The 20,747-nt window shown below is 33.5% G+C and overlaps 1 protein-coding gene across 36 annotated transcripts in view; it reads right to left on the bottom strand.

The window, feature by feature from the left end:
* The window catches only part of RIMS2 (regulating synaptic membrane exocytosis 2), a 775,594-nt gene that overhangs the window by 432,587 nt on the left and 322,260 nt on the right, over window positions 1-20,747 (bottom strand). For all 36 annotated transcript variants that reach the window (XM_031947102.1, XM_031947076.1, XM_031947077.1 and 33 more), the window contains one exon: window positions 659-1,581. In XM_031947102.1, coding sequence (XP_031802962.1) covers window positions 659-1,581 — 923 coding nt within the window. The remainder of the gene's footprint in view (window positions 1-658; window positions 1,582-20,747) is intronic.

Here is a 20,747-nt window from a genome sequence, read left to right as displayed (position 1 = left end):
TTTATGTGGTAAGAAGTAAAGGTATTAGTTCCAGAAGAAATCTAAGGGATGGGTGAGTCTTTGAGAAAGCATGCTATTAACTTGCCTCATCCTCCATATAGCTTTACATTTAAACTTTCCCAGATAAAAAAGAATCTGATTTTTCTGTTCTTTTTATAGACCAATGAGAGAATTTAGGCTTTTGGAAGCACTGCCACTGTTTAAGTAAATGAAACTATTCTGTGCTCTAATCGTGAGTTGATACAGATGCTGCTCTTAACGTGTTCCTTTAACTATAGTATCATTTTAAAATTTAAAAACACCATTAAACTGTCATTAAAATAAGTTTACAGAAGTGCACAGTTATGTTAAAGAAGTAAATGGTCAATTACTTAAAACAAAAACTAAATGAAGTCAAAGAAACTTCCCTTGACTTTAAACATTACAACATACATATTTTAACAATCAACACTTTCATATGACTTGAAATGTTTTTCATCAAAGCAGTTTGAACACCTATAATTTTAAAATATACTTTATTTGCATTGTAAGTTTTAAAAATTAAGAGAATTCTGACTAGAAATAGTTAATCAATCCACAAATCAAAGTATGAAATTTATGTATATAATCAGTGAATAACTAACCATGGGAACCCAGATGATAAAAATACAGAACTTACCTTTTTCACTTACACTCTCACTCTCAATCTCAACATCATCACAGCTTGTGTATTCTGGTGTAGAAGCCAATTCCTCTTCTGAGCTACTCAAGGAAACCTGACGCATTTTACCTCCTTTCTTTGTTTTATGAGGCTTTGGTGGTGGAGGTCTTACTGACTCAGACTGATCTGAGCTAAGGGAATCATTCCTTAACATGGTTTCCATTTTTTCACGTTTTGTTTTCCGGACAGCAGAACTGGGATCTAAGTGGTGTGGTTTCCTTAATGAGTCAGTACGCCTCATATCAGGCCTATCAATAGGGATTGGACTCCTCCGAGGGGTAGGAGGGCTATGATTTGTGGTCCTCTGACGATTAGAACTGGGTCCCTGAGCTTCTCGAGTTCTTTCCATTGAATAAGAGCGCTGGTTTTCCATCACAGCCCTGCGCTCTGAGGTGGACCTTTGTCTTGATTGCCGCTCCATTCTTAGCATAGGAATCCTAGAATCTTCAAGCTCTGTATTGGCCAATGAAACATCACTATGCCTTCGCTCATGTCGTGCTCGGGACACTTCAGCATGGATACGCATTTGTTCTTCGTAAGGCTGTGGCTTTACTGGATAACGAGCCAAATTAGGGTCACTTCGGTAGCGTGCTTGGTATTCCTCCTCTCTCCTTTGCCTTTCATATTCATCCCTATTCTCCACATCCTCATCATCTATATACTCTTGGGAACGTCTACGACTCCTCCTGTTGGAGTCTCTATAATCTATATGTTCAGGTTCTTCAAACAATTGAGGTCCATGATGAGATCTCCTTTCATCATAATCTGAAGGAGATCTAGGCATTGCACTGTCTGATGTAGCATACTGAGTATATTCTTCTCTCTCTTCCTGTTGATCGTATCTTCTATTCTGTTCCCTGGATATTGATGGGCTCCTTTTCCTAGAGAGTCAAAGAAAATAGAAGATAAGAAGAGTGATGGTAACATTTTTTTATGTTGTGGTGACTCATAGAGTAGATGTAATATTAAACATCAATTATATATCAATTCAAAAGGCGTTATGCTATATTTTCTAATTAAAATACACATTAATATGGAAATATATTTTCCATGATTTCATACACATATCCTATGTTAAATTTACTCTCCGGGATTGGGGTGGGGGGGGAACGGGGATGAGGGAGAGGAAGTAAAAGAATTTGGAACTCATATTTTTTTTAAAAAAAATGAATATTGAAATTATTTTTTATATGTAATTGGGGGAAATATTATTTAAAATAATCACATAATAGAAATGTTATAAATATTAATTTTATTTAGCTAAAATACTTCTATAACAATTATTGAACAATTTTCTGTTATGTAGTGATTATAGTAATGCCATTAATTCTATCATGATAAAGAACTCCATTGGCCAACTGCTTCCACATTTCTATCTACACTGTAGTTGAATCTTCTGTAATGGATTGTGTCTCCCTAGTAAAATGTAAGCTATTCCAGAGGAAGTATATCTTGATTTTCTAATTGTATCCCTGTCATTTAGTACAGCGTTTTACACACAACAAGCAATTAATAAATGTTTTTTCATTCATTAATTTATGAGCTTCCTTCTATAAATTCCTATTAAATAATTTGGAAACACTTGATTAAGGCCTATCTTGTATAAATATTTAATTCTGGCCTTTTGTTAGAGCTATGTGACCCTGGGCACATTGATAAACCTCTCTGTGTTTCCCAGATATCTGTATAAGTCTATAGGGAGAGTAATTGTTAATGAATTGTAGTAGTTCAAAGAGTTTCTTTACTAAGAATTTCTATAACATTGAAATTACAAAATAAAACCAAAATCTTACATAACAGTAAATTATCAAGTTCTGGAAAGCAAAATTTTTAGTTTTGACTTCTTTACTCAAGTGATATAGCAAATCATATCTGCTGAACACTTAATAAATGCTAGTTGTTAACCTATTCAAAGTCATAAATGAGAATATGACTTTTTAAAAATAACATTATATGACTTTATATTGTATTTCTGGGTATTATTCCGTTATTTCATGTATAAAACTGCACATATTGTTTTTCCTTTATAAAACTGCTCTTGTTTATAACCTCTCTATTTCTAACAGTGGCACCAACATTCATTGCTAATGTCAGAAACTTTGGACTTATCGTTAATGCTCCTATTTCCCTGCACATCTCAAATTGAAGTCATTTACCAAGTTCTATCAATTCTATTTTGGCAGCATGTCTCCCATCTGTTCTCTCTTTTCTAGTCCCACTACCACAACCCAAATATAAGCTCTCATTGTCACCCAGGCTCTCCATTCATTTCATCTTTCATATTGCTGCCAGACTTAACTTCCATATATGTAGATCTGATCCTGTCACTCATCTGCCTAAAATATCCAAATGGTTCTCTGTTGCCCAATAAGTAGAATTTAAACTTCTTTGTCTGGAACCCAAGGCTATTCAAAACGTGGCATTTTCCCATCTTCCCAGACTTTTCTTATAATACTTTCTTCTATATACTCCATGTTCTAGACCTACAGTTTTACTTTGTGCCTTTGTTAACATTCCCTTAATCTAATTTTCTCTATGCCTTTGTTCACATTGTTCAATTTTGTAAATTCCTATGAAGCTCCTACTACAGACAAGACACTGTACTAGGTCATGCAAAGACAAAAACAAAATAGTTCCAGATTTAGAGAGTTTACTTATCTCTGTCTATTCATGGAATATCCTTCCTCTCTTCTCAGTTAAATTCTTATATACTATTTTTTCAAGTCAAATATCCCCTTCTCCACAAAGTCTTTTCACATAATCTATTCTTAAAGTTAATCATTCCTTAAGATATCTTATGTATTAGTAAATGGAGTTCATCAGGAGTCCAATCTTTGAAGTGTTCTGTTTTGTTCAATATGTTTGAGAATTACATGGATGAAGGCACACATCAAATTTATCATTGTATATTATTGCCATTTGTATATGGCAATTAGACTATAAGCTCAATAAGAGAAGGTATTTTGATTTACCTAAAGTTTAACTGTTTTTTAGATTCTCTTCATCTGATACTTTGAATTTATTCATTTATTTAAAACAGATTTATCATGGGCTTATTATACATTTTAGACTAAATAACAGTTTGTTAAATTGAACTGAATTATATTTCTTTAAACTAAAATAAATTATCAAGATAAGAATCTACAGTTTTATACTTATTTTTATCCTTAATATTATAAGCAGTCTTCATAAAAAAGAAAAAAATGGAAAAAATAAAATTGTATTGACACTGTGGTTGCAGAAAATTTAGAGTAGAATGAGGTTTTTAGGCATTTTTCTACTTAAATATTTAAAAGGGTATGATTTTACTTTAGAATTTTTAAAATTGCATCTTCAGAGAAAACAATGTGTATTTTTGCTCTTTTAGGCACCAGATTTTCTTCCTATTCTTGGCACAATTAATCAGTAAACACTGATTAGACACTTACCACATGCTAGGCACAGTAATGCATTGGTTATATGAAGACAAAAAAAATTCCATTATTCTTTTTCTCAATAAGCTTACATTCTATTGAATGAAATAGTACATACTATCTTAGTTCATAACCTATTATCCTTCACCTGGACTATTGAAAATCCTTCCTAATTAATGTCTTTGCTTTAAGCCTTTCCCTATTCTAACCAATTTTTCACCCAGCTACCAAAAATGCATTTGCAAATCTGATCACATCATTTCCCTACCCAATAAAAACTAGTCCTTAGTTTTTTTCCTCTAGGACAAATTATAATAAGCTTTTGTGACTTAGAAACCTGTTCATAATTTGGTACCAACCTTCCTTTCCAGTCTCATTAACTCATGCTCCCCTTCCCATACTCTTTAATCTCACCTAACTGGCCTCTCTTCTCAGTAGCTATGTGCCTTTCTTGTGCCTTTGTATTGAACTAGAATAGTAGCTGTGTGACTAGAGAACAGTTAGATGATAGAGATGCTGTCTTGGTAGAAACTATAAAATTAGGAAGAATAATGAGTTGAACATAACACAAGTTATGAGAAGAATAGTCTCTCAATAGAAATAAGGAAGCTTGGTAGAGAAGGGGATTTACAGGGGGAAATGAGTTCTGTTTTAGACATGCTAAATTTAAGATGTTTCCAGAACAACCAGTATGGAATATACAAATTAACTTAGTAATATGCGACTTGAGCTCCTAAAAGTGTTTGGGACTATTTTGGGACTCATTGGGAATATATATATATATATATATATATATATATATATATATATATATATACATGCACACATACACACATACATATTCATAAATCATATAGGAATCAGTTGCCTAGAAATGACAGTTAAACAAATAGTAACTGGGGTAGCCAAAAGATAGTGAAGAGAGAAAAGGGAAGCAGGTCTAGCATTGAGCCTTGGGATGCATTCATAGTGTGAGGGTGCGATATGGACAATGAGTCACCAGATGAGACTGAGAAACTGAAGCCAAAAGAAAATAAGGGGATCAAGGAGGAGGAGATAGTCTAGAGAGGGTGATCAACAGTGTCAAATGTGGCAGAGAGAACAAGGAGAATAAAGACTAAGTTTTGGCAATTAAGATAACTTTGGAGAGAATTTAATGCTGAAAACAGAAGTCTGAGGGCAAAGGCCTGGGAAGTCATTACAAATACAGGAAATAGGAGCTATTTGTGGATGGATTTCTTTTTTCTAGGAGTTTGGCTGAGAAAGGAATTAAAGATATAGAATGATAGCTTAAGGTGTTGGTAGAGTGTAGTGCAGAATTTTTAAAGAGGAAGGAGACTTGAGCATGTTTGTAGACAGCAGGGAATGAACAATTACAAAGAGGCTGAAGTTGATGATGTGGGGTGGGGCAGCAGTAGAAAGAGAAGAGGAAAGGAAAGAAGAATGATTGAAGTCCTTCAGATGACTGAAAAATAGTGGTCTTACTAGATCTGGTCAGAAAACTGAGCTTCAAGTCCTGGAGGTACCACTTAAGCAAGTAATTTAACCTGAATGATATTGTATAAAACAAAATGATGGAAAGATGTAATTTTCCTTTTGTCTTTATATATGCCTTGTCTAGAACAGTGAATTGTACATATGAAAAAGGAAATATTTATGATTTTGTCAGCTCAGGGAACCCCTGGTATAGGAAAACCCTTCATCCAGTTCATGACTCATTTATAAATCTAGACAAGGACAAGCATTTATTCAATACCCACCTTGTGCCAAACCTAGTGTTGTGCACTTTATGAATATAGTTTCACTAGATCCTCACAATAACCCCAGGATGTAAGTGCTATTATTATCCCCATTTTACAATTCAACAAAGGTGAAGTGATTTGCCTAGGCTTGCACAGCTAATAAATGTGTGAGGCTGGATTTGAACTTAGATCTTCCTGATTTCAGGACCAGTGTTCTATCCATTATGGGAGTATGTCCTCAAAGGGTCTGTGTTTCCCATCATCCTATCAACATTCTAATATTAATACTGGGACAGGAATGGCTGGCAGAATGTCTTCATCAGAGTCCAAAAACAGGCTGGACATGAGGGGATAAAACAAAATCAAAGTTCTAAAATAAACCCAGTAGAAAACTACAGCATGGGTAAGGGAAACTTCATGAGCACCTTCTCCACAACAAAAAGGAAAGGATTCTAATAACTACAAACTATGTACCATAGTTTTACCGACTTTTTTGTTCCATCAAGTATTCTGAGCCCATTTTCCCATGAACTTGGCAGTGGGAGAGTGTATCAAACTTTTGGTAGAATTCTCTATAACAATGTTTGTACATCATCATCTCAGTAAATACTCTACTCTAAAAGCTACTTAACTTTAACAAACTAATTATATCCACTAATATTAATGGTGAAGGGAAGCACACTGATGAAGATTTATGAACTATGTTGACTGCTAACCTCTCAGATCTAGCTATCCCTAGAGTCCTGAGAAATATAACTGTGCTTTGGAGGCATGAATTGTCATGTTTCAACACATTAGCATCATAATTACAAATGACATGTTTTGTTCCATAAAATGATGATTTTGTTGTTGTTTTTGTATTTATGATAAAACCAATTCCTTTATTTGCATTTCTGAGGAGTTTTCATGCTATTGAGAGAAAATAATATACCCACAATAAATATAAGATATAAATAAGATAATTTCAGCAGAGAGGACACTAAGAATTCAGGGGAATCATAGTTGCTACATATAGGAGGTGGCATTTTTGCAGGAATTTAGAGGTTCTGTAAAGCAGAAGAGAAGAATACACTCCAGGCATGAAGAATAGTTTATGTTAAAGGGCACAGAGAGGATCTTTCATATGGAGAAAAAGTCCAAGAGTTTGACTGGAATGTAGACTGAAGAGGAGTAATGTGCCATTAGCCTGTAAAGAGAGGTTGAAGTCAGGTAGTAGAGGGCTTTAAATGTCAAAGAGAGACATTTGCATTTTGCTCTAGAGGCAATAAGGAGAAACTGAAGCTTCTTGAGCAGGGGAGGAATAAGATCTGATCTGAATTTAAAGAATCTTTATTTGGTAATAAAAATTTGCTTGACTGAAATATGGTATAGCTCCTGCTCCCAAAGAGTCTGTAGTCTAGTAAGAGAAGCAGACATTTTCACAAGTATTTATAATTCAAAGTAAAATGTAATGAAAGGTCCAAATAAACTAAAAGAAGAGACTGTTTCTAGTGTAGAGTATCATTTCAATCCATTAAATTGAAACTTGAAGAATTTTGCAGTTTGAACAGAATATTTCTTTTTTCAGGAAAAAAAAACTTCTAAATTTAATTTTTCAATCTCAAAATAAGTTTTCTTTAGATCTAAAAATCATACCTAAAACATAGACATATTGCATAATGAGATCTACTTGCATCATATATATTGAACTCCATAACTTCATTGCCTTCTCCATTTTTTGATGTTATTATCATCAACAACTACAAATAATGGGACAAGTTTTTATCATTTTCATATCCAAACAATACTTTCTTTTTCTTCTTCCTACTATGCAAAAACCAACTTTATCTCCAACTTTGCTTCAATTTTGCCAACCTGAAACATATGTCAGACTGCTTTTCTTTATTCCCACATGTAATTCTTTCCCATTTGCTTTCTGTTCTATTCTATTTCATTTCTATTTTCTATTCTACCTCAACAACTTATTTGTCTCATTTTTACTTAACTCCTCACACTCTCATTTACAAAATGATCTTTTTCTTTCTGTTGGGTTTCTGTTTAGAAAATAACAAATCTTAACTGACAATCACTTTCTTGTTGCCACAGTATATAGTAAATGGAATATACTGTCCCTTTTATTCCCACATAAAATCATCCTCAGAAATCTGTCTCATTTTTTAATTTGATCGTTGCTCACAACTTTTACTTTGTATTCTCCAGCTGAACCATTCAAGATATTCTTAAGCATTCCTTATAAATGAATCATTCACTTCTGCAATCTTATTTTTATATTTCCTATTAGGCACTATGCTATGCCTATTACACTCCTGTAACTAATGTGTATGTAACAATTAATGATTTCCTTCAATTTCATATCAAAAAATTTTGTGAAATATCTTGGAGGACTCTTCCCAATAAACTTTTTTTTTCCAATTAAAAATTAAAAGCAATTACAACTCTAATAGTTAATCACTTAATAATTTATATACTTTGTAAATTATTTAAATTTAACTGATTTCCCTTTATTTTCATTTTAGAAATTAGTCAGTGCCACTTTTTATATTTTACCCAATTTCAAATAAGATCTTCATTTTCACATTCAGTATAAAATAATTTTGAAATCCTTTAAAATTTTATGTCAGTAATTTAGAAAAATTCACAAATATAGTAAAAGTACTTAAATTTTTCAGCTAAAAGAAACATAAGTGACTATATTATTTAACAAATTGAATATGTACTATTATAATGATACAATTGAGACAACATACATTAAAGAGTACTCTTTTTTAATATAATGAAGATTTTGAAAAATGGCCACCTTCAGAATAAGTGACAATATTCTGCTTTTTTTATGAAACATTTGTGTTCCCAAACTCACTTTTAAAAGTATACTCCCTATTAAAGAGCATTTCTTATAATCTCAATTAATTGGACCCGATTTAGACCTTTATAAAGGATAAAAAAATTAAGGAATAAAAACAATATTTGGAATAGTTAATCTAGGACAACAAATCAATATGAATAACATTGCATGTGTTATAAATCATTGATATTGTAAGAATTAAGATCATATTCCATTGTTATAATTTTACAACGTATGCATTTTAAAAATCCTACTTTGCAAGTAAATTCTAAAATGTGAAGTTGTCAAAGCATTCTGCACTAAGCATTTAACAGAAGTACAAGATCCTGCAAAACATAAAATAGAGAAGTCTCTTTAATAGCTACCAAAATCTTTAATTAAGCAAACTGATGGTATCCTTAGTCATCAAATATAGCTGAAAGAAATCTCACATTTCTTTTTTCGTAAGACAAATTTAGTTCATTTCTTTACTATTTTACCTTTTGATAAACCCGTGCACATCTGTCCAGCATGAAGGATCATATCCAGGAAAATACATCAATGCCTGTGCCCAGCAGTGCTTTCATTTAATCCTTCTAGCTTCAGTAAAATCATATGAACAGGACTTAATCAGGTGATGGAAAAGTCCCTACTTGCTTACAATCTTTTTATTTCCCCCAACAGACTATTTTTTAAAGTTTTGTATAAAATCAACACTAATTTCAGTATCTAGGTGTAATATCCAGAGATAGCTCAGTGGTTGAATTGTTTTATAGGAGTTACTCTTTAAAGCCATTACTATGTGCTGTATATAGTTAGAGGTCAATTAAGAATGTTCCCTATAAGGAGGATTATGGTACTTAGCTGATTAGTTCCTCACTAGCACTGAATACCAATCACGGAATGCAGCCAAGGCATTCTTTCCCCCATGCTTAAAACATCTCAGTATTTATATGCTAGACTAATATTATGTTATTTCTAAGATACATGTATTAATAGCACCATCATTGAAAAGCATATTGGTCAATCTTTAGTTACTAAAATATTGAAATGTTCTAAATTATATTATTATGAAAATAATTTTAATATGAAAGTTGCATAAATCTTTTCTCACTTATTAAATAATAAGGTTCTTAGTTTGATCTAAAAAAAAATTCCAAAAATATTGTAAAGTAGGATGCAACAGGTTCTACTGAAACTTGATAATATGTCCCATGAAACAATTTCATGAGAAAAAGCAGACTGATCCTTCTGAAGCCACTTTTTCCTTACCAAGGTCTTTACTGATTTTCCACTCCTTGGAACTAATGAAGAACTGGGAGGTTGTATTAAGATAAATTTCACATTTAATTATAACCCCATTGTTTAGTTCTATTTGCTTCCTCACAATACTAATCATATATTCCCAATTACATTAAAAAGTTCTTAAGGGTAGAAATGATTCTTCACATTTTGAATTTCCTCATTAACCTCCTTAATCACTCAAAAAAATAATAAACAGTTATTATGTACCATGCATTGTCATAAGCTCTTTGGAAGCAAAAAAAGAGTAGAAGAGAAAAAAACCTATCCTCTGCCCTCAAGAAGCCCAAATTCTAATGGAGGAAACAATAGGTAAATAACTCAGTATATACAGGGTATATACTTTACATATACAGTATATATATGGAGGGGAGAGGAGGGAAAGGAAAGGAAAGGGAGGAAAGAAGAGGAAAGGGAAGGGGAGACAAGGGGAGGAGAGGGAATATATATATATACAGTTCAACTTTAATTTCATGAATTTTATTCCTGAATTACCAACCAAATTTTGTAGGATGTCTCTACCTGGATGTCTAGCTATCTCAAAAATCAACATACACAAAATGGAATTCATTCCTTCCCCTCCATTTGTCCCTCTTCCAAAGTTCTTTATTCCTGGTGAAAGTACCATCATCTGTCTAGTCACAAATACACAATCTTATAGTCATCATTGAGTCTTTTCTCTCTTTTATCTCACATATTTGCTCACTTTTCAAGTTCTGTTAATTCTACCTCCATACTATCTCATACATCCATCCCTTTCCTTTTATTCACTATCCCAATTTAGGTCTTCATGACATCACATTGACTATTACTCTTAAGCAGTCCTTCTACATTCTTTTGTCTACAATCTATCTTCTGAACAATTGCCTAAATAGCTTTCAAGAGGCTTGCTTAGAAGCTTTATTGACTCTCTAACTGAAAACTCCTGAAACGGATCATGTTATTTATTCTTTTTTCACAGACTCTGAATTCCAGTCAAAATGACCTATGACTGTTCCTTGGGCTTGACAGACTGCCACCTCTCTATGTGCTTTTGTTCTTAGGTTGATCCAATAACTGGTTCTCTCCATTCTTACTTCTTCCTTTTAGAATCCTTATTTTCCTTCAAGAATCCTCTTAAGTATTGAATCCTATGCAAAGCTTTTTTATGAATTTCTGCACTCCTCTATTCCCACCCTCAAGCTAATAATGCCTTTTCCTCTAAGTATTTCTTTAGCAGCATTTATGTTTCATCCCTACCATTCAGGAAAATGTAATCTCTAGGAGATCACTACTATTTTTTTCTTTATTTTTCTTTTTCTAACTCCCTATCACAGTACCTCATATAAGAGATTAATGCATATTTGTTTAATTGAATTTCTTTAAGGCATAACCTAGCTGACATGTACTGCATAGATTCTGCTTAATTCCCCTAAGTAAAAATTGTCTCTTTTGCCTAAAAGTTCCTTTTCCCTATCACATTCTATACTATCATGCTTATTTGTATTTAAAACATCACTGTAAGCCCCTGAGGTCAAGGAATGTCATTTTTCTTCTTTGTATTCCCAGAACATAGCACAGTTCCTAAAACACTACTTTCTAAATCATTGTTTGTTGAATTGAACTGAATTGATGCTTTGATCCCTCTTTTTACCATATAGCCATCCAACTAGTCAATAAATCCAGTCAATTTTTACCTAAAAGGGTCTTCCATTCTTTTGCCTCTCTGATTTTCCTGCTGCTGCCATAAACCTTGTTCTGCTTCAGTTACTTCTCAGTTAAAGTAGTCCCTCAATTATTCTCCCTTCCTTGCAACACCTTCCTTCTCCCCAAACCAATCTCTTATATACAGCACAAGATTTGTAGTTTCTGAGGGTCTTTGTATACTTGTGAAGACACTGGACTGAAAATCAAGAAGACTTGTAAATGCATCCTGCCTTAGGTTATTAATTTACCATGTGACCCTAGGCAAGTCATTTAACCTGTATTTTCCTTAACTGGAGAATGAACTAGCTGGCTTCTGTCACTTCCTGATATAAATCTATGACCCTATCTTTCTAAGTGGCCATTTTGATCTCAGCCTTCCTATACTGTGTATGTGTACAAATGGAAAGAATACTTGGTTTAGAGCCAATCTTGTTTCTGCCACTTAAATATATGACCAATTACAAACCATATAACTATCATTCCTCAGACTCAGTTTTCTTAGCTGTAAAATGGAGGGTTAAACTTGATGACTTTGTAGGTTCTTTCCTACAACAAATGTCTGATCATATGACCTCCAAATTATCTTTGTGGTAAGATTTTGTAAGAATATTTTAATATGGAAGAAAGTAGTTTGAGATATAACAAGGAAACAGCTGATATTTAGCCTTCCTATTGAAACTTGGCAAATGAAACTGTTTATATAGTAGGAGAGAAAAGGAAGCATCATATACCTCTTCTTTCAACTTTTTCTTGCTCCAAGAATGCGAGATTTTATTTTGTTTTGCTCCTTTTTTATCATTTCTTACTCAAGGAAAAAAGAATGGGATATTTTCATTTTAGTGAGAGACTGACTCATGGGCAGTGACAAGGAAAAAAACATTGGTTGCACAAGATTATTCTTTGAAGAGAATTTATCTTAACCAGAACAACAAAGTACTGTCACCACGGCCACACAGCAGGACAAGACAGCAGCTTTATTCTATAGATCTTTCTTTATGACAGGATTTGTCATAATAGGATATTACCTGTAGTGTTTATGTGTGAAAGAACTATCTTATAAACAGAATAGAGCTTTATGTGTTGTTATATGGCTGAAGAGAATGATAAAAATCCCTATCACATTGCCAGCTGACAACCACAGCCACAGAAATCATCTCATCTATTCAAATCCATTAAGAATGTTTTTTAACCTTTTAGTCAAAAGAACATTCCTTTTCAGGTAGATGTAGGACTGTGCAAGCTGTTCAGTTTTTATTCTCTATGCATATCAATTATTCACATGTTCACAGGATACTAAGTGAGAAACTGAGGCACTCAACCATACAGTCTTAGAAATTTTTTTTAAGGAGATAGGCAAATACTCTTATAAGATAAATAAAGGCACATACAGAATTTACTTATATGTTTAGGATTCTTTTGCAGTCTGAGAAGGGCACAGAGTGAGTTTGGGTTACTTAATGGGATATAAGTCTCAGACTCATATAGGAAGTTTTAATTTGGTGGTGATATGTCACCTAATTCATCATGGTGATATCTTTGCTCTTGGTGTTCTACTGTGTGTTATTTATGAAACCTGCCTTAGTTTGTTCATATAATTTTTATTTGCATTTGCAGGCTCACAGATAATAGAGTTGACAGTATAGTAAGGTATTGTTGTTCGATCATGTCTAACTCTTCATTACTTTATTTAGGGTTTCCTTGGCAAAGATACTAGAATGATTTGTCATTTCCTTCTCTAGTTCATTTTACAGATAAGAAAACTGTGGCAGATAGAGTTAAGTGACTTGCCCGGTGTCACATAGCTAGTGCCCAAGACTGGATTTGAACTTAGGTCTTTTTGACTGAAAATCTGGCATTCTATCCACTGTGCCACCTAGCTATTCTGTTGTAAAGTATAATAAAGTAGAAAGGGAAGTTTAACGATTCAATAGCAATTTTTGTTTAAGGAATTCATTTTTTTAAATGAAATACTTAAATTCTCCGGAAGCTAATTACAATATAAACTCTTACCTCCTCAGTATCTATCTACTGCCCTTGAGACCCCACCTCCCATTGAATGGAAAAAGCAGAGGGTGCACTTCCCAGCAGATCCTCCAAAAGGACAGAATGTCCTACAATTCTCATCAAGTAGCCACCAATTTTAGTGTGAGTTAATACAAAATAAGCTGTAATATGGGAAACTCTAACCCATTTTAAGATATGAAATACTGATACAATAATCAAAGAAAAAATTGGCTAGTGATGAAAAGTACTTAAAGACCTGAGCTAGAGTATAAGCAATTTATAAAATCATTAAATTTTAGAAGTCAGCTTGTCCAACATTTTTATTTTATACATGAGAAATAGGGGGCACAAAGATATCAAGTGGTATGTCTATAGTTAAAAGTCAGCTGTATGAAACTAAGTCCCAGTTTTCCTACTTTCTAGTGATTTTCTCAACTAAATCTGTCCAATTAATACATTGTCCAAGAAAGAAGGGATCGACCTGAAGAGCCAATGTAAATACTTTAATTATTTTTCCATACACATTCTTTGAGTGAAGAATATTTCACATGATCCTTGCTAGAGGACATTTTCCTCTCATCTACCTCCCTTTACTGAAACTCCATAGTCACCAAGTAATCTGACATTATTTTTTTTGCCCAATTACATTTTTCTCTTAGGAAGACTATTTGCCAACCAGGCAATATGCATATTCTAGTTCAATTAGGAATCATAATTTCTCAGGGCAAATTAATACATCAATATTCTTGTTTAATCATCTCATGCTTGCTTTTACCAGCCTAAACATTCCTAGGTAAACAAAAGAAATTATCTTTCTGACCTTGTAAATATGAGTAATGTACTTATTTTCCCCCCTATCCCCAGTTAAATTGATTATAGGAAACAGTCATAAACAGCCAGCTCTCTACTATTCATTAATTACAATTTTAAAGAGGGTTTCTTTAACCTGCTAATCACCTACTTGTAGAATAGGAGTTATGCCAATCAGGGGATATAATTACATCCAGGAGTCATAAGATAGAGACCTGGAAGAGACAGCAGAGATCATATAATCCAACCACCTCGTTTTACAGATAAGGAAATTAAGACCCAAAGAGGTTAACTGACCTGCCCAGGATCATACAAGCAGCAAGCTGCAAAAATGGGATTTTGATTCCAAATCCATTTTTTTTCCAGTATTCTGTTTCCCATCCCTTTGGTCTCCTGAACTTCATCTTGGGCTCCAGAAAATCATCCAAAATTACATTAGCTTATAAACTCTTACCTCCTCAGTATCTATCCACTGCCCTTGAGATCCCACCTCCCATTGATTGGAAAGAGCAGAGAGTGAACTTTACAGCAGATACTCCAAAAAAGAGATCAATCAGAGCAGCCATCTCATCACTTTCCACCTAGCGGCAATATTTCATCATGCCTGTACCAATAGCCTTTGATTCCCTCCCACCCCCACTTTTCATCCTCTATTCACATTTTTCCATCTCATTAGATTGTAACCTCCTTGAGGGTTGGGACTATCTTTTAGCCTTTCTTTGTATCACAGCACTTAGTACACTTCCTCATACCTAATGGTTGATTACTAAGTAATACAATGCTTGATTAGTAAGTATCTATCTCATAGGACTGTTAGGACAATCATATGAAACTGTATGCAAAGCAATCTGCAAACATTAAAAAGCTAAATGAAAATTAGAAATATCAAAGATTAGGCTAAGGTTGAGAAAATCATTATGTTGGTTATGGTGCCTGACCTGTATTTCCTCTCATGTTTACCAGCTATGTAGCATAGGAAAATCATTTAATCTCCCTGTGCTTTAGGCACAAATGAAATCACGGATTCTTTCTGCATTTGTGACAGAAACTACCATCTCATTTATTTACAGTGTATTTATTTTAATTATAAGCATTGTGCAAACTGAACACTGCAGTTGTATTGCAGCTTCTTCAAAAGAGCTAAAATTTACCATCAACTATTCAAGTGAGCTTTCTAAATTGTTTTGATTACTTAATAATATTGTTTCAAAACACAAATAAAAAATTCACTCATACTTATTTTGTAAGGGGGTGTTCTTATTTAATACATGGGAATTTACTCATGTAATTTCCATTAACAATAACTTCTAAACACAAATCTGAAGATTCAAGATAGGAAAATAACCCCCTTTACTCTACAAAAAGAGTAGTTAAAATCAGTCTTTTTGCAATTAAATTTTTTAAAATGTGGTGCTGAAGTATCAGAAAGAGAAATAATCCAACAAATAAACAACTCATTTCAAAAATTATGTAAAAGGAGTGCAAAGTTAAGAATAGAGATGAAAATCAACTGGCAAATATCCAAACTTAATTGGTCAGAAAGAGAAACCAAATGCCAGAATAAGGAAGATTGATTTCTTTTCATGGAAAGCATTTATGTAACCAGTTACTATGACTGCTAATGATTTGGGGCCATATAAAGTTGGTGTAGAATCACAAAAGTAGAAATAAGGTCAACTTAACTTGTCACATAATAAATTAAATTGTCACATAATAAATTCCTTTTTATTCCATCAAGACTACTGTCAATCCATTCCAAGTAAATGAGAAATCATGTTATTTTAATGACTTTTTTCAGTGATCCATCTTTGTTAACAACAACAACAATAATTAACATTGAGATTGAGACTTTCACAGAGTCACAAAGCTAGTAAGTATATAAGGCCAGATTTGAATTTACATTTTCCTGATTCCAAGCCCAATGGCTCTATCTACTGAGTTGAAAATTTGATCAGAAACTGCTACTGTCAGTACATTCTTTTTTACATGTATGCAAATAATGATATTCTTTTTTTCCTGGTCACAGAGTTCATATCTCGTTTGATAGAATACAAAGAAATCATACTAAGGGGCCAAGAGATTTAGAGATAAAAGAAACCACATTTACCTAGGAGATCAGGAAAGACTCCAAGGGGAAAGATGGCATCTGCACTCAATCTTAGAGAATAAAAACTTTAAAAACCTAAATTGTAAGAAGTAAAGAACCTGAGAGAAGACACTGCAGTGGCTTCCTGGTCTATCTTGTACACAAGAAGAATCTTCACTATCAAACAGCCTACATGTGACATTCAGCTTTTATTGGAAAATGTATTAATGTGAGGACTCTAATCCCTAAGGCAGCACATTCCACTTTTCATTTGCTCTAATTGCAAAGGGAGGCAATCATTCTAAGCATGGGGACTGGTAAATCCAAAGAACAAAAACAGACATGGTCAGGATAAGATTGAAAAATAGTAATAAAACAGCAGGATTGGCATGCATATAGTATGCAAGTGTAAGTATTACAAAATAGAATAAGAAAGGCAAGATGGAATAAAATTGTAGAAGCCTTGAATATTGGAATAATTATATTATATTTTACTATTTAGTGATAAAAGGAAGCCAAGTGGCATAATTTTTTTTTAAATACTATGTGTGTAATAAGATCTGATTTGTTCACTTTGTTAGCAATATGAAGAATGAATTAGAGAAAGAGGGACTGGCAGGAACATTAGTTAGAAAGTAATTTGAATAGAGAGAATAGCTTGATATATTAAGTAGAAAGAATACTAAAAGAGGTTAGAAAGAACTGAGTTCAAATTCTACTTCTGGTATTTAACAACTATATGACCTTGGACAAGTCAATCTCTCAAATATTCAGATAACTCATCTATAAAATGAGAATAATAGCTACACTATCTACTCCACAGGTACATGACATATATATATATATATAATATTTTATATACTTTTAGTATTATATAAATATCTATTATTGTTATTATAATCCAGAAAAGAGAAAAAGCTAATAGACATGTTAATAGAAAAGTTTATGAGAGCTTTCAAAGGTAGAATCAACAGGATTTGGCATATAAGGGAGTGAGGGAAGATGGAACAGTAGGAGAATATGCCAATATTTCAGGTCTAGGTGACTGAAAAAATGGTAGAGATATGAACATAAGTTAGAAGGGAATCAGCTATGAAAGAGAAATCAGTTAGGAATATATAGTTCTTACTTCCTGAAACATCATGCCTCTCCAGGATAAGCTGATCACCTGAAATCTCATCATCCTGCTGATTAATTCAGTTTTTTGATACTTATCACCTTCTCACTTTGCTTAGTTGCCTTTCTCCTCTGATTAGAGGACTGGAATATAGAGCAATAAATGCTTTCTAAAGTCAAGTTTCTTATAGACAGCTTAGAACTTCCATTAGCAAGTTTCCACTACAGGAATATAATGTCCCAATGTCTGGGTGTTCCCTCCTCCCCACTTTTCACCTTCATTTTGTATGTCATTTCCTATCATTGGATTGTAAGCACCTTGAAGGCATGATGTCTTTCTTTTCTTCTTCTCTCCTTTCCTCCCTTCTCTCTTTCTCTCCCTCCCTCCCTCTTTCCCTCTCTCTCCCTGACTCTCTTCCTCCCTGTCTGTGTCTGAGTCTCTGTCTCTCTGTCTCTGTTTCTCTGTCTCTTTGTCTGTTTCTCTGTCTCTCTGTCTGTCTCTCTCTGTCTGTCTCTGTCTCTCTCTCTGTCTCTCTCTCTCTTTATGTTTTATATCCCCAGAAATAACTTAGCACAATGCTTGGCACATGAGAAGTTATGAATAAATGAGTATTGAATTGAATATAGATTTTGAGATGCTGGCAGGATGTTAAGATTTTGTGCTATTTTATTAGTAACTGGAAATGCCAGCTAGAACTAAGGGGTAAGAAAAGGGATAAATATAGATCTAGAAGTGGCAGAATAGTATAGTTAAAATAACACTGTAATTCTGAGTTTGAATTCCAATTTTGACAACTGTTATCTATGTGGCTAGATGCTACTTAATCTTGTTGAGCCTCATCAGTAAAACTGAGATAACAATACTCATACTACCTAACTCAGAGACTTGTTTTGAGAAAAGTACTGATAAGAATTTAAAGTTAAATAAAAACAGTGTTGTTGTGGTTATTATATCTACTTCATAAAACTAATAAATGAAAATAAATAAATGTAAGTTAACAAATCCCCAATGAAAACATAGGAAAAAGATAACAGAAGCTTGAGGATGCATATTTTTAGAGAAGTGAAGGAAGAAAAGGAGCAAGCAAAGAATTATGAGAATGAAGAGAACTCAGTGGCACAAAAATTAAGGAAAGAAAAATATTAAGAATGATCATGTGATGAACAAAATCAAATACTGAGATAGCAAGAACAATGAGAATTGAATGAAAAACCACCTAGGATTTGGCAATAAGTTGTTTATCAGAAAGAATTGTTTCAGAGAGGAAAGGAAGAAAGGAAGGGAAAAGGAGAAGGAAAAGAAAAGGAGACAAAGAGGGGAAGGCAAGAGAGAGAGTGGGAGCAAGAGACAGCAATGCAAGGGTTAAGGGAAGTAAAAAAGAGAAGGGAGGGAGAGAGAGAGCAATGATAGGGATAAAGGAAGGGAAAGAAAAAAAAAAGTAGAAGAGACTTAGACATGTTTATAGTTAGAAGAAAAGAGGTCAGTAGATAGAAAGAGATTAAAGTTAGCAGATTTTGAATTTTGATTGACATCTTACTTTCTAGCTACTTTGAAAAGTGGCATGATAATTTGTTCCTGCTTCCTATCCCCTCTATTCTCCTTTAGAACAATAGGTCTTGAAATAGGGGGAAATGATGAGTCATGTGACTAGATTGAAGAGGTGGTTTCCTCTTGCTGTTAGATATGGCCTAATGCTTAAAATGCATTACTGCTTCAGTATTTTCTAGCTATTTGGAAGACAGGGATGTAATAATGTGAGGTCCTCCTCTACCACTACCATTTCTCTTTATGTACTCAACTCCAAAAAGAATAATGAGGATAAAAGGGGAAGAGCAAGAATAGGTCATAATGCATGGATTGAGAATGTGGCTTTTTGTTACTAGCCAAATATACTGGAAGTAGTAAGAAAGATCTGAGTCAAAAACAAAGATATTCAGCTTTCTTCGGGGTGGGGGGGGGCGAGATTTTTTCTTTCAGGAGGTTGGAAATCAATCTTTTTTTTTTTTTTCAGTCTTTTCTTAGAATCATTTCAAAGTTCTCACTGTCCTTGTTTCTCTTATTCTGTACCAGAACTATCTCTTGCACATTTTTTTTTAATTTGGAAGACAAAGCTGTGCTTAAGCCACATACTCGTAGGTCACTACTTTCCCCCTTCCTTATCACTTCTTGATTTGGAGTTAGTAGAGGAAGTGACCCCATTTAAACTAAAGAAGTCCAACAGGGACACAAGGAGAATTAATCTTATTTCATTCTATTTCTAATAATGCTTATATATTTTTTTACAGTTAGTGTTAAGATTTATATTCTCAATTTATAGATATTAGTTTTATAGACTGCAAAATTTCTGCAAAAGCCCATATGTCTGAGATTCTTGATAAAATAGTAGTCTTTTACTTGAGAAAAGTCACTTCTACTTTATTGAGTAAGATTCAGACAATGCAAGTGTCCAAAAGCAAAATGATTCCTAGAATTCCTGCCATGGAAGAAGATTCAAGTGAGTCTCAAACCCTTTCCTGGAGTGGCACCAATAATTAGTATTCCAGATCATATCAGTGTAGAATACAAAAAACCATGGGTAATACAGATGATGGTTGATGGGAAAAAAAATAATGTAGGAGAGGGGAAGGGCTGGAATCAATTGAACATGTGAGGTCAATCCTAGTGAGAAGGAAGAATATTGGCGACAATAGGGAATGAGCAAAAAAAATGGATAAAGCTATAGGGATAGAAGAAAAGAGAAAAGCTAAAGAAAGAAGGAAAGGAAGAAAGTGTATGGCTTTAAAATATTACATCAGAAGACTATCATCTGTTTAGCATCAGGGGACTTGAGAAAATCAAAGGTCTAATAACTTTATTTGCTTTTACTTTCAAAGGTCTAATACAGATAAGTACATATATATATATATATGGCTAGTTAAAATCATTGCAATAAACTCCTAGTTTCCCATTGATTTATCTATGTAAAAATTATATGTGTGTGTGTGTGTGTGTGTGTGTGTGTGTGCCGTTTTCTGCCTACAGTTGCTCTATTTGCCAGATTGGGATTATGAACCTACCTTTGGATAC

Source organism: Sarcophilus harrisii, chromosome 1 (genome assembly GCF_902635505.1).
Source record: "Sarcophilus harrisii chromosome 1, mSarHar1.11, whole genome shotgun sequence".
Taxonomy (NCBI): domain Eukaryota; kingdom Metazoa; phylum Chordata; class Mammalia; order Dasyuromorphia; family Dasyuridae; genus Sarcophilus; species Sarcophilus harrisii.
The sequence above is the reverse complement of the archived record's forward strand: the minus strand, read 5'-3'. Positions and strand labels throughout refer to the sequence as shown.